Source organism: Arachis ipaensis, chromosome B03 (assembly GCF_000816755.2).
Source record: "Arachis ipaensis cultivar K30076 chromosome B03, Araip1.1, whole genome shotgun sequence".
NCBI lineage: Eukaryota > Viridiplantae > Streptophyta > Magnoliopsida > Fabales > Fabaceae > Arachis > Arachis ipaensis.
In genome coordinates this window covers 107,802,539-107,816,993 of record NC_029787.2, presented here as the reverse complement: position 1 = coordinate 107,816,993, position 14,455 = coordinate 107,802,539, and the positions used below count along the sequence as shown (strand labels likewise).

Here is a 14,455-nt window from a genome sequence, read left to right as displayed (position 1 = left end):
ACAAAAAAGAAAAAGGAAAGAACAATATTATACATATCAATATCGTCTCAAAGTATACAGAAACAAAAATACTGAAGAATCATCCGAATTAATTATTTTTTGTCATTATTTTTAGTCATTAATTCAATTTTTTTAGTTTTGTAATTTAACAACATATTTTAATTTATATTTTTAAAAATTAATAATTAATTAATAATAAAAAATTATAAAATACTCTAACTAACATTCCTCATATACAAATCCAATATGATTTAACAATAAAAAATATATATAAGAGCTTAAATGTTAAAACATGATGTTAGACTAAAAATTAAAAAGTAATAAAATGAATATTTATACAAGCAATACAAACATTTATGTTAAAAGAAAGCACTTTGCATTTATTTTTTTTCGAATGTATGTAATATAAAAAAACAATTAATCAATCAAATGCTTAGTGGTCCAAATTTGACAACAAACCAGCTATGCAATTTGATCCATATGTATTATTAATACCGATGAATTTAAATTATAAATAGCTAATTTGGTTAGGTAATGTTCCACTCAGAAAATAATTAGGACCCTACTGCTCGTTTTTCTTTTCCTTTTTGGTGTTCTTTTAGTTCCATGTTATCCATATATTAGAGTGCTTTAATTTGGCATCAAGCATCAACATATTAATTTCTGTAGAAATAATTATAGCGTATGCAAGCACTAAATAATACAAACAATGACAACCCCCAAAATCTGCATCACCCAAAATATACATTTTGACGTCTCGTTATTGTTCTCTATAGTATTTTAGTACCTCTTCTGGCAGCCAAAAGAAGCAAACCCATGTTGAACACATTAACTTATAGTGATTTATTGATTAGAGAGCGACCTCCCTTGGCATTGTGGTTGTAACTATCATTTTAATTTGAACGCTCTATTTCTCTTTGGAAAAGTGATAGAAGCTTTGAACAACAAACTTTGAAATTTCAAACAATTGCTGTATGTTTGAGTCTATTTTGGCGTTGGACACTAAACAAAAGAAAGTGACCGAGAGCGCTAGGGAAAAAGAGGAGGGAAAAGGAAAAAGAAAAAAATAAAATAAAATAAAAGTGTAAATGTAAAGAAGTTGTGGGTCTAATACTATTTTTGGGTTGACACACAAATATAGGCGCAAAAAAGTTTTAATAATACAATCAAATTATTGAAGTTGCAGGGTTAATTTAAGTTTATTAACATCTCTAGTAAAACTCAACAAAATTAACATCCACGACTTATATATATATCATTGCACGAATGGTCGGTTTCTAAAATAACTAAATATGATGTAAGGATTCTGCATTTCTGCTATCATTTCTCTACTATTAATTGTTAGGTCTGGTTATGAGCTTGCCAGTTGCCACCAAGCCTTTAATATATCACAGTTAATATACGCGAAAATATTTTATTTTTAAAAATGAAAAGTAAAATGATCACACGTGCACACACAATACAATAGTGGCAATCACCTGAGCTTTGACCTTACAAAATATCTGAATCCTAAATTAGATATGAGTCTTAAATCATTGAAAAAGCGAAATGCAATTAATTCTAATCATGGAGGATTGATTGATTAATTAAACTCACGTATGCGTAATTATTTCCGTGTCAAACAAGATATGAGCATCTAAACAGTTATAATAAAATAAAACAACTCAAACATGATCTTTCCACGCATGCCCTCGTATATAATCTAAGACTCTGAACCTGCCACCACAAAATCCAACTGAGGTAATCGTCATCGGATTAATCACAATTCATTGTAGGCTATAATGTTAGGACATTGACACAGATAATAAAACTATAAAAGATGGTATATAAAATATTATCTATAAAAAATAAAAATAAATAAAGATAAAATAAAAATAAATAAAAATAATAATAACTAAAATTATAGTATAATTGATGTATTTTGTTAAGTTGAATTTATAGATTAGTATTAAACGTCTTTATTGTTATCATAGATTAATATAGAAGTGTAGTTTAATACGCTTCCGCAAGCTAGTGGATGGAAGATGTCAATAATCCACAATTTAGATAAATTCCAATAAAATAGTTGAGGAAGACGCGTGCGGTGCGACGACACAAAGAAAGACGTGTGTGACACGATAACACATAGGAAGAGAAAGGCATGACGGAGCTAGGGTTGCCGGCGGCAGAAATAGAAAAGGAGATGCTGCACTTGAGGGAGAGAGAGCATGCAGCATGTAACACCCTACCACACAGAATCTTATATATGCTTAAGTCATAAAACTGAGGTGGCAAAGTATTACGATATCTAAAAGTAAAAATATATATAATAATAGTTGAAAGGAATTTTATAACGAGAAGCCTTTGAAGGAAAGTTTAAAACATAGGACGCATCGCTTATGTAATCGGAAAACTTGTGTTTCTAATCCAATACAGACAAAACAATAACCTGTTTCTCCACATTGACCTCTAAGAGGGACAAAGTAAAGTTAAATATACAGAGGAGAATCTAAGTACAGAATACTAAACGTAAGCTCAAAACACAGAGTCTTAAATATAACACTTCGCTTGCAGAATGAACTCTAGATGCTTACCGAGGTGCCTCTCGAACTGCATCTAAAAATAACATATATTGTATGGGATGAGAACCAGGGGTTCTCAGTATGGTTAAGGTGCCCATATATATAATAAATATGGCCCCGGAAAAACCAGAGGCAATCGTAGAATGCCGACGCTCAGATTATAAAACTTAAAGAATTAAAAATGAAAGCCATAAGTAGGGGGTGGTTGTCTAAGGTTCTAAACTTAACTAACTCTATCCAAAACCCTCAATTATCTACCTTTCCTCCAATCCCCCAACACCGGTGAAACCACAGACAAACAAACAGGCAAAGCAAGCACATGTAGAATACAAATACAGCAGGTAACAATTTAGCAAGTAAGCAAAATAATCACGTAGGCAAGCCCAATTAATGCACAAGCAATCAAAACACACAAATGCATATGATGCATGCTTGTCTTATAGCTGATGATATTATCTGTCGGTTATATAGCCAACCCGACACGTCCTGGTAGCTAACCATGGACAGAAACACCCATGCGGAGTAAGTGGGTTTGAGCTACAACCCCCTTACTACTACCCGCTTAACCTGGAGCTAGTGGAATAACCACTACTGCGGCTACTATCCAAGCGGGTGTTTAAAAGCTCAACATGGAGTAAGTGGGATGGACCACAACCCTTACTACTACTCAGGCGTCACAATCACTGACCTGGAGCAAGCGAGATGAACCACCATCCTTGCTACTACCCAAGTATCTGAAGCATTGACCTGGAGCAAGCGGGACGAACCACAACCCTTACTACTGCCCAGATATCTCAAACATACATTCATATAGTTTAAATCATGCATTTTCGTTATCAAATCTCAAACATTAACCTGGAGCAAGCAGGACAAACCACTATCCTTGCTACTACCCAGGTATCACAAACATACATTCATTTATTACTCCGTTTAAATTCATTTCTTCATAGCTCTTTTTCCCTTTCTCATACCCGGAGCAAGTGGACATCGTCAATGCCTACTACCCGGGGCCATAATCACATTTATTTACAAACCAACATCCCCGTTAAACTTTTCAACTTTCATCACCCCTTTACAATCCCTCTTCACTCGCAAGTTATTATCCTCTCAATGTTCAACTCCCTCTCTATAATTAAATTTAAGTTTTGGACACTGAGAAGTAAAAATAGAGGTTTAGAGATTTGAAATTAAGCTTTAAAAACACAAAATTCACATTTGCTGAAATTGGGACCACGCGTACACGTGAGAGTGCAGTTTAGCCCATCTCGCGTATGCATAGCCTTGTCCGCGAAATGAGGGGTATGCGTACGCATACACTACAGTTTGATCAGAAATGGCTAAGTCTGCAGAATTTCAGTTTTACATACCGAACTTTCGACGCACATAACTTTCTCGTTTTAAAATATTTTTTATCCATTCTTTAAATGACGTAATCTTCACGGACCCAATTTTTATATGAAATAAGTTTGAAATAATCTGGAGGTCCAGAAACCGAGTTATGGCTCGCCGAAGTTCAACCAAAAATCAATTTTACACAAAAATCCCTCAAACCTTTATTTCACCAAGTTTCTTTCAAAAACCAATAACTCACACTCCACTTTTACCACTAATTGTATACAAAGTCTCATACCTATTCCATCTCTTCCATCACATGCAAATACCCAATTCTTAGTATTTTCATCATATATAAAAATTCAACATCCAACATATAAATCTAAGAATCTACAAGATTTAGAGAGCCTTTACCTCACCCATGCCTCAATTAAACAAAACCCATTAATCCATCAAATTAATTTGGACCTAGAACATCAATTTAACCAAAATCTCAACATCTAATTCATATAATTTTCGAAAATTAGGGAAGGAAGAACAGAGATTGAAACTGAGACTTCCTTACCTAATTGACCACTGGACTTTGTAGAGCTCAACGCTGCAGTCACATGGCCCAAACGATGCGGCGATCGGAGCTCCGGATCAAAAGTTATATGAAGTTGAAATCTAGCCGAGGGTTTGCATGCTCTTCCTCTCTTCTCCCTCTAAGTTTCCAGTGTGTGTGTGTGGGAAAGAGAGAGCTGAAGCTCTTTCATTTTATTAAGTTTGGGTTGGGCCTTGGGCCAAATTCTTTAAAATTAGCGTCAAAATTCTTATTTTAATTAGTTCTACCTCACTAAATCATAAAATTCTATTTTCTAATTTATTTGATTAATAATTAATTTATTGACTAATCATTTACTAATTTCTCGGGTTTTACACAGCGATCTTTAGAGGAAAATAAAGGAAGAGAAAGGTGTAGCATAGCTAGGGCTACCAGCGGCAGAAACAGAGAAAAAGAAAGAGAGGGAGAAGAAGAAGAGAAAGAGGAAAGGGGACAACAGGGAGGCCACGATGGCGCATGGTGGGCGGCGGTAGGTTGAAGGACGTCAGAAATAGGGCTGAAAAAGGAAACATGACATTGCAATTTTAACAATAAAGATGATGTTGAGGGCAAACGGTGGTAGCACTTTAGGTGGCACATGAGAGCGCGTGTGGCGGTGTTAGGCTTATTAGACTCAGAAAGACAAGAAGGAAGGATGGGCTAATCGGTGACGTGAGAGAATATCAATGCAGAGGCAAAAGAGAAGGAGAAAATGCATAGAGAAGAAGAGTACTCATAAAGAAAAACACTACAAGAAAAATGTTTAATATCGTTGGATTTATTGTCAGACATTAACGTTGGGTTTATCAATGGATTTACCAGCAGATTTAGTAATAAATTCGTCGAGTAAAAAAGTTACCGTCGAATTCAGTTTTCTGATGCTAAATCCGACGGTAATAATTGGAGGAAAAGAAAAATTGGCGCAATCATTACTGTCGGAATTACTGGCGGATTTAGCTCAGTTAATGGAACGCTATGTTTTGGTCACGCGTAATACATTATCATCAGATTTATCCGCTGGTAAATCCGACGTTAATTTTGTCCTAAATTAGAATCGCAGCCCCTCTCCCCTCATTTTGAAAGAGCCACTCTCTCTCTCTCTCTCTCTCTCTGCATCTCTCTCCTCCAAACCACGCCTTTAGCATCCCCCTCTGCCAGTGCCGATGCCACTAACAGCCTCCAAAGGATCTCCTCTTCAATCTCACTCTTCACAATGCCGAAACACCTCACTCTCACTCTGCCAATAGCAAATCTCCTCTCACTTTCTTAGCCTCTGACAACGACGAAGCTCCTCCTTCTTCTCCGCCGTTGACGCTATCCCACAGTACCCTGATTCGCATCCTGCGGTGGCGCGACCCTTTCCTTTCCCTCCCCATCCTCGATGCGCTTCTCTCTTTGTCTTCCTCTACGGTGCCACGCACCAACAGCTGCTGTCGTCTTCCACGCACCAACAGCCCCTGTCATCTTCCGTGCACAGCAGCAGCATGTACCAGACGGTATCCGATTCAAGATTTCTTAATTTTGTTTCGATTTAGGGTTTTTTTATTCTGTTTTGATTTAGGTTTTCTTTTTAATTCATGATTTTTTATGATTCTATTTTTTTGTTGGATTATTTGATTTAAGGGAAGTTGTTGCGCGATTCTGAAGCTTTTACTATTTAAGTTTTCTTTATTCTTCTGCGATGGCCGTATTGGTTTCTGGGAAAATATGGTTGCTGGCACTCAAGTGGTGAGTGATCTTAGAGAATTCTATCTAATTTGTATAAGTAAATATTGTAAAAATAATTAAATTGTATGAAGTTCTAGTCAAAATATGCTTTTATGCTTTTTTTTTTGTTTCGGCTGCATGTTGTATTGTGGTAGGTTTGTACAATTTGATTTTGAATAATTTACTAAGTTTGCTTGACAATTGTTTCTGGTTCTGCTGTGTGAAATTACACTGAGATTTCATATTAATGGTACAACTTTATGCTGTGTCTTTCATGGACATGTATGAAACTTTAAATAGTCATCTTATTGTACTTTCAATTTTCGAGTGAAATTAAAATCTTTCTCGCATTACAATCTAATTTGAATAAAAGGTAAGCCGATATAGATGCTACGATCTCTTGTTTTACATGTTTTTTTCAATTATTTCTAAAGAAAAGTAATTGGAAGTTGTAACAGCCCATACCACCCGCTAGGACGATATTGTCCGCTTTGGCACACAAGGCCTCACGGTTTTGCCTTTGACGATAGGGATGATAACCGAAGCCCCCCACACTTACTCGTCAAAACACGTCATGCTAGGGAGAGGTATCCACACCCTTATAAGGCATGCTTCGTTCCCCTCCCCAACCGATGTGGGACCTTACAATCCACCTCCCTAAGGGAGCCCAGCGCCCTCGCTGGCACATCGATCCGGGCTCCGATTCTGATACCATTTGTAACAGCCCAGACCACCCGCTAACATGATATTGTCCGCTTTGGCACACAAGGCCTCACGGTTTTGTCTTTGACGATAGGGATGATACCCAAAGCCCCCACACTCACTCGTCAAAATGCGTCATGCTAGGGAGAGGTATCCACACTCTTATAAGGCATGCTTCGTTCCCCTCCCCAACAGATATGGAACCTTACAGAAGTGAATTAGATTTCTGCTTTGGAGAAATTGTTCTATCTTTTTTATACTTCAAATTTTAATATAGGTTCCATTCAATGATTAGATTACATTCTTATTTAATTATACATGAAACCTTTATGTATAAAGTATTTGGTATAATCAATTACCGTCTGCGACTGATTCAATTACCTTTATGTGGTCATTTTTTTGTATAGATCCGTCGAGAATAAGAAGCTTGTTGTGGGTATGATAAAGACTCTAGTGTTTCACAAGGATAATGCACCTAAGAGAGATTGAACTGATTGGGTTTTGTATGAATACTGACTTCAAGATAAGGACCTTATTGATAAGGGTGTTCATTAGGTAACTACTGATTTCTCATTCATGAAAATTAAGTGTATTTCTACTTTGTTGAGACTAAAGAAATATATGTTGAAATATACACTGCTAATTATTGTTATCTATTAGTATTTGCGCTTTTTTGCATATATGGGATAACTAAAAATCTAAGATTGTTGTTATTTATCTTGTTATCGTCTTATATTTCACTAGAAGTTATGTTCTTAGATGATGAGTGTATTTTAATTAATACATGAGGATTAACAAATTTTTTAAAAAATTTAAAAAATAAGTTTATCGTCAGATAAATCCGTCGGTAATTATTAATTTAATTATTAATTAATAATATATTACCATCGGATTTACCGAGAGAAAATTCGACGGTAAAAATTACCAACAAAAATTTTCTGATGGTAATTAGCGGCAGACTAAAAAATCTGTCAGTAAATCTGACGGTACCCGACGAATTTTTTGTAGTGAAACACGATGCTCTCACCAGAACGAAAATAAGCTATCCTCTTTAAAGAGGATACCATGGCTTTGATATCATAATAAAACTACGAAAGAATGAGAAAAGAAAAAAAAAATAAAGAATGAAAAGAACATCTATTTAGTATGAAAAAGAAATATTTTGATATTTAGTAGAAGAAACATCCTAATACCTAACATAAACATCATTCACGTAGAAATTTTAGATTCATCCAGAAATATTTGACTGATTTTTGGCTGATACCCTCTTAATTTCCTAGCATTGTTGATCTAAAATATATCCAATTCATAAATATAGTAATTCAAAGTATTTGTTTGTCGAAATAGTTCTTTTTAAATTTAAAAATTTGATTACTTTCTTTTTATTAGGAGAACTAATCATTGTTTGGCTCGGTCCAAGATTCCTATGTTGTTGCAAGTTTTCAACTATTAGACGGACAACGATAGAAAATCACAAATTTTCTTTTCCTAATTATTATTATTATTATTATTATTATTATTATTATGAGAGGCCTAATACTAGAATGATGATTTAAGAAAACCATTTTTGCTATTTGTTGGATTAACAGTGCACCACACACTCATTCTAGAATGATTGATAAAAATTGAAAAAAAAATAAAAAATATCTTTTATACTATAAAAAAAATAAAAATAAAAAGATAGTGCAAATTAAAGTCCTCCTTTTAAGTATGATACCTAGTATAGCTATTGTTCCGTTTTGTCAAGTAGAGTTTAGATGAATGTTGATTGAAAAAGTGATCCAGATGTAATAGAGTAGCGGTGCCACTTGGCTTAATGATAATCAATCACGAGACGAGATGGGACTTGGAATTCTTCTACCCTTCACGTGTGATGGTCAAAAGTTCGTTGCATTAATCATGAGAGATTGAGCGCAATAACTGTTACAGCTCATGAAATTTCTCCTACACTACTCACCCGAAGATATACATGCTCATAATATAGTGAAGTAATTAGGATTATTCCTCCCTAATTCAACACTCTGATGATCTCTTCATAGTATTAGCAGTGTGCATGTGCATGGGTGTGAATGTGTGATGATGTCATTTGGTAACACGTGTCCCGCTTTAATCTCAAAGTCATGAAATTTTGATGAATCGGTGACCTGTGTCCTTAGTGGAGGTGACTCAGCCCATGCCCTTCTGGCGCCGATATTTTCATTTTCATACCAACACACACTAATAATTTTAAGGAGAAGGGTGCGGCTAACAATTCATATCATATTACCCATGATTCAAGCTATCGAAATATCTAGAGATCCAACTAGGGAACAAATTACCTATCCGTAAATATCAATTAATTTTTTAAAAAAATTAGTTTTAGTTCATAATAATATCTAAATAAACATCTTAAATCACACACACACACACACATATATATATATATATGCAAAATCTTACTGAAAATAATACTGAAAAGTGGAATAAAAACTTATCAAATTCGTTTATTTAAGTTAGCATTCAAAATTTAAAAATTCTAAACCTAATATACATTAAAAATTTCTCAAAAACATTTAAAGAAAAATCTAATTGTTTTAAAAATAAAATCATATTAAAAAACATTCAAAAATGTTTGCCTTAAAACATCTAAAATAAACTGATAGATCGAGAAAAGGAGAGGAAAAGATAACGGTGGCGGGAGAGAGAGGAAGGGAAAGAAGAGGTTTGAAGGTAGAAGTAAAAGAAAAGGAAGAGATATTGAAGAGGCAGAAAACATCGTACGAATACAATCGTTGGCTGATTTTAAAAAATGTTGACTTTCTAAATTTTCTTAAATAATAATAAGCAAAAATACAAAAGAGTAAAGATTAAATGTTGACTAATTATTAACTTAAGAAGTTGGTTTATAATTTTTTTAAGAGTAAACCATAACTATTGGATTCATTTAAATTTACCGCGAATAATCAATTAAGAAATGTTAAAAGATATTAAAATTTATTATTTTTTATTATCATTTAGTTATTAATTCAATTCATTTAATTTAATTCTGTTAATTTAATAATCTAACAAAACATTTTATTATATATTTCAAATATTAATAATTAACTAATAACAAAAAACAATAAAATTGCATCGCTCCATAGCATTCTTTCAATTAATTTGTGAGGCATAGAATTTGTGAAATAGGAGGGCCAACTAGGGACGTGAGAGGGAGGAATAATGGAGAGGGGTCACGTGAGGAAACGTAACGTCTGAAATTGGTTGGAGATGTAACACGTAAACAAGGGATCGGAAGTGGTGGCCCAAAGTATTAATTGTAGAACTACATCACACCAACTCGCCACAATAATGAATTGAGTTGGCATTCGGAAACGGGTGTGCTCATGGCTTTGATTGTTTGCCCTCGAATCAATGCAATTCACTCATGCAAATAGCCCCCTCCTCCTCCTCCCCTATATATAAGGGATCTCTAATACCTGTTTTCTTCCGTGGCAGGGTACACACACATACACATTATTCATTAATTAAGCAAGCTAGAGCTACACTTAGCTTCCCTTAAATTCTTCTCTAGCTCTTCTTTCCATCGAAACCATGCCTCAAGTCGCTACTGAAATTTTTATCGTTGGTGTTATAGGTACACACACATACATGCACAATTAATTGATTACTCTCTTAATATATATTCTTTTTCATTCTCCTTCCAAGCAGTTCACTGATTTTCTATGTTATGTTTATGTACAGGTAACATTTGCTCCTTCATTTGCTTTCTGGCACCTTTGTAAGTATACATTCATACATATATAACTTGAATTAATGTGAACGCAGGGGCAGTAGCCAATACTAACTAATAGTACATATGGAATGAATGCAGATCCACATTCTATCGAGTTTGTAAGAAGAAAACAACGGAAGGGTTCCAGTCGATTCCGTATGTGGCAGCACTGTTCAGTGCAATGCTTTGGATATTTTATGCTTACATAAAGAAGGGCGAAATACTTATCATCACCATCAACTCATTCGGTTGTTTTATAGAGACAATTTACCTTGCCATCTATCTCACCTATTGCCCCAAGAAAGCTAGGGTACGCTTAATTATTATACTGCTCATGCATGTATTAATTAATTCATTTAATAAATCACTATTATTATACTATGTTATGTTATGTTATGTAGATCTTCACGTTGAAGCTGATATTCATGTTCAACTTGGGGGGAATATTCTTGGTTGTCCTTCTCACACACGTTCTAGCAAAAGAAAGAACAGCTCGTCTAGAGCTTCTTGGATGGATCTGCGTCGTCCTTTCCACCAGTGTCTTTGCAGCACCTTTAAGCATCATTGTGAGTTAATTCATTTCTACTATATGTATTTGATTAATATAATATTATTAATTGAATAATGATGTGATATATGCATTTTCATGTAGAGAGTGGTAATTCGCACAAAGAGTGTGGAGTTCATGCCCTTCAATCTTTCACTGCTTCTCACAATAAGCGCAATAATGTGGATGGCATATGGCATTCTTCTCAAGGATATCTATGTTACAGTAAGTACTAGTGCTAATAAGTGCTAACCTATATACACATATATAGTTGCTTCTGTCTTGTGTTTCTAATGTTAGCTTCCCATGCATGTTAATAATACAGCTTCCGAACATAGTGGGAGTGACATTCGGGACAATACAGATGGTGCTGTATTGTATATACAGGAAGAACAAGCCCGTGAGCAAGGATAATGAGAAGCTGCCTCAACATAACGGAGAAGTTGAAGCTACCACCCCTCAGGCCCCCATTGATATTGAGATTGGAGATCAGAAGAAGCAGCAACCAGACAACAACCCTCCTACTCCTGTGGAAGCCACTAATAATCATCAAGTGCAAGTCCAGCTGCAACAACAGAAAGTGTGAGAAGTTTGAAGATCCAGTTGTGTTGTGTTGTGCCTCTATCTGCCATGTAAAATTAATTCTATGGGGAACACACCCACCATACCTATATACATACTATATATATCTATCTTTATCTTTTTATATATATCTACCTAGCTATATATATACACATACTTCATGATTCTCATCCATCTTACTTCTATTTTAAGTATGTACTTCTTATCATAAACAAAAATTCTCAATTTCATACCTCTTCTGTCCCAAATTATCCCAGCCATTTTTTTAGTAAATTCAGTGAAAAATAAACCAGCGTATTAAAACCTTAAAAATTTTACTGATATATTGGCTTACCATCATATAGCACTTAGTTGCTTTACAAGTAATTATGTTTAGCTGATGAGACAGATTTTGTTTAAGAACATATGCTACTGTTCTGTAAAATTAAACTTCTTTGAACGGAGATAGTTTTATTTACTTCAATAAAATTATTTAGACTGTGCGTAATTTTGAACAACATTTAATGAATCTAAGTGTAATTTGTCAAAGCACGCACACAGAATTATTGCTGTTTAATTAAAGGAGGGGGACAAGGAGAAATTAAGATTTAATATTGTAGGACAAAAAATTTGCATTATTGAAAGGGACTGAACAACTCAACGAGCTACGCTGCAATGTCTGGTCAATTCAATTCATGCATCTGTTCATACTTCATTCATCGGGATCGTGCAAAACCGAAACTGAGGACAATCACTGTCTCTCACTGCTTGCATTGATGATTCTGATCAATTCTTCAATTTTCGCCCATAACAGTATAATTGTACACAATTCTCCTCGTCATAAACCCTAGCTTCTCTATATGATATTTGTCGAAACAATTGGAAATCTAATAATGAGGACAATTGGGGGATTCATTCCCCTGATTATGTTAACTTTATTATTACCTCCTTTTCCCACTTCCTAGTACACTTTATTAAATTCTGACTTTTTCTTTGTAATTATAGATTGTCATCTCTTTTTTACTTGTCTTTTTCTTTGCGTTTCATTTAATTTACTTTCTAAATCATGGCTTTGTATTTTAGCTATTTCATCCTCTTTACTTTCTTAAGAATTACACCTGTATATTTGTTAAGGTCATAAGGGCAGTATATAGCTAGGATAAATTGTTGAGTGTAATAATTATTTTTCTTTTTTATCTTTTTGATCTTTTTTATGTAATATCCACTATTGTACAATGTCAAGTAGGCACAGAACGTGGCATATGTGGAACTTTTTTAATAGTAACAAAAGTCGGATGGCTGGATTTGAATAATGGAGCTTATTTGTTGAATTTAATATCAGCATAAAATATTTATTTAAATGTTATTAGGTCGAACTAACGGCACCGCAGCAACCTGGACATCCAGCGCCTCCGTCGCAGCCAGTGTGTACCTTCTTCCCGACACCGTCTTCACTTCATCTGATGCGCCTTCACTTTCTCCCATTCCTTCAAGTCTCTTCTCACCGATGATACCACCATGCTCTTCTTCTTCTTTGGATCCAAGCATGGTTAGCTTCTTTCATGATTTGAGCCCTATACTTCACAACAGTGCCGCTTTTGTCATGACTAGTCCTTTAAAATTATGTTTCACCACAATAATAGTTTCTTCTATTTATTCATCTTCTTCGATTTTAATGGTCAATTTAGGATGGTCATTTTAGTAGGTATGCGGATGGTTATTTTATTTTTATGTAGATTATTATTTTGATTGGATTGAGTTTAGTTATATATAATTAAAATATGTTAGATGTTCAATTCATTAGGTATGTGGATGATTATTTTTATCCCTAAGTGGATGATTATTTTTATTAAGAATGAGTGGCGTGTGGCAAGCCAAGTAGCGATGGTGAAATGGAATGATTATTGATGAAGGTAAGGTGGCCGCCGGTTGAAAAAGAAGAGAGTATTGGAGGATTTCAAATGGTAATTTTTTTGAAATAACTAACTGGATTTTTTAAAAATTTGAAATTTGAAATTGGAGAATTTGAAATTTGAAATTTAATGTGAAATAACTGAATAAGAGTTTTTAAATTTATTATTTCGTGGGTAATTTTCATTTTTAACTCATATTGGGCTAAATAAGCAGCCCATTGTACACATTGTACAAATATCTCATTGGCTCCCTAGCGAGACTCCAAACATAATTATTAAATAATTATAAAGAGATATTTTGCTAATGAGTTATTGCTTAAATAACATAGTCTCCCCATACTCATTTAAGAGGTGGCGAGTTTGAGTCTCTTTAACTTTGATAAATAAATAAATAAAGAGATATTTTTACATGAAATTTTTAAATATAAAATTATTTTTATTTTTTTTAAAAATTTTCTAAATTTTTTTTTGTAAAAATTTACCTAAACAAGCTCAAAATAGTTTTATACGCGTGGATGCATTCAATTATATTTTGTCATGTCAGAAAAATAACTATTTTTTTATATTAATGATCATCCAAAAATTAAATATAATTAAAAGACAGTATAAAACGTTTTACACTGTTAATACATTAAATTAAACTCTTATTTTTTATGTGTACTTTTGAATCATTATTTTTTTTTGAGTAATTCCATTTCCTATGTGATTTTTATATATACTCTTGTCTATTCTTTTTAATTTAAATTTTTTATGTAAGTAATTTTATACACTATAATTTTTATAATTAAAAAATTTATA

The 14,455-nt window shown here is 33.8% G+C and overlaps 1 protein-coding gene across 1 annotated transcript; it reads left to right on the top strand.

Annotated features, from left to right (window-relative positions):
• Positions 10,312-12,007, top strand: LOC107630842 (bidirectional sugar transporter N3). The gene is made up of 6 exons (XM_016334098.2): positions 10,312-10,498; positions 10,606-10,642; positions 10,736-10,946; positions 11,038-11,202; positions 11,289-11,408; positions 11,509-12,007. The coding sequence occupies exons 1-6, from the start codon at positions 10,456-10,458 to the stop codon at positions 11,767-11,769; spliced, it is 837 nt and encodes a 278-aa protein (XP_016189584.1). The 5' UTR covers positions 10,312-10,455; the 3' UTR covers positions 11,770-12,007.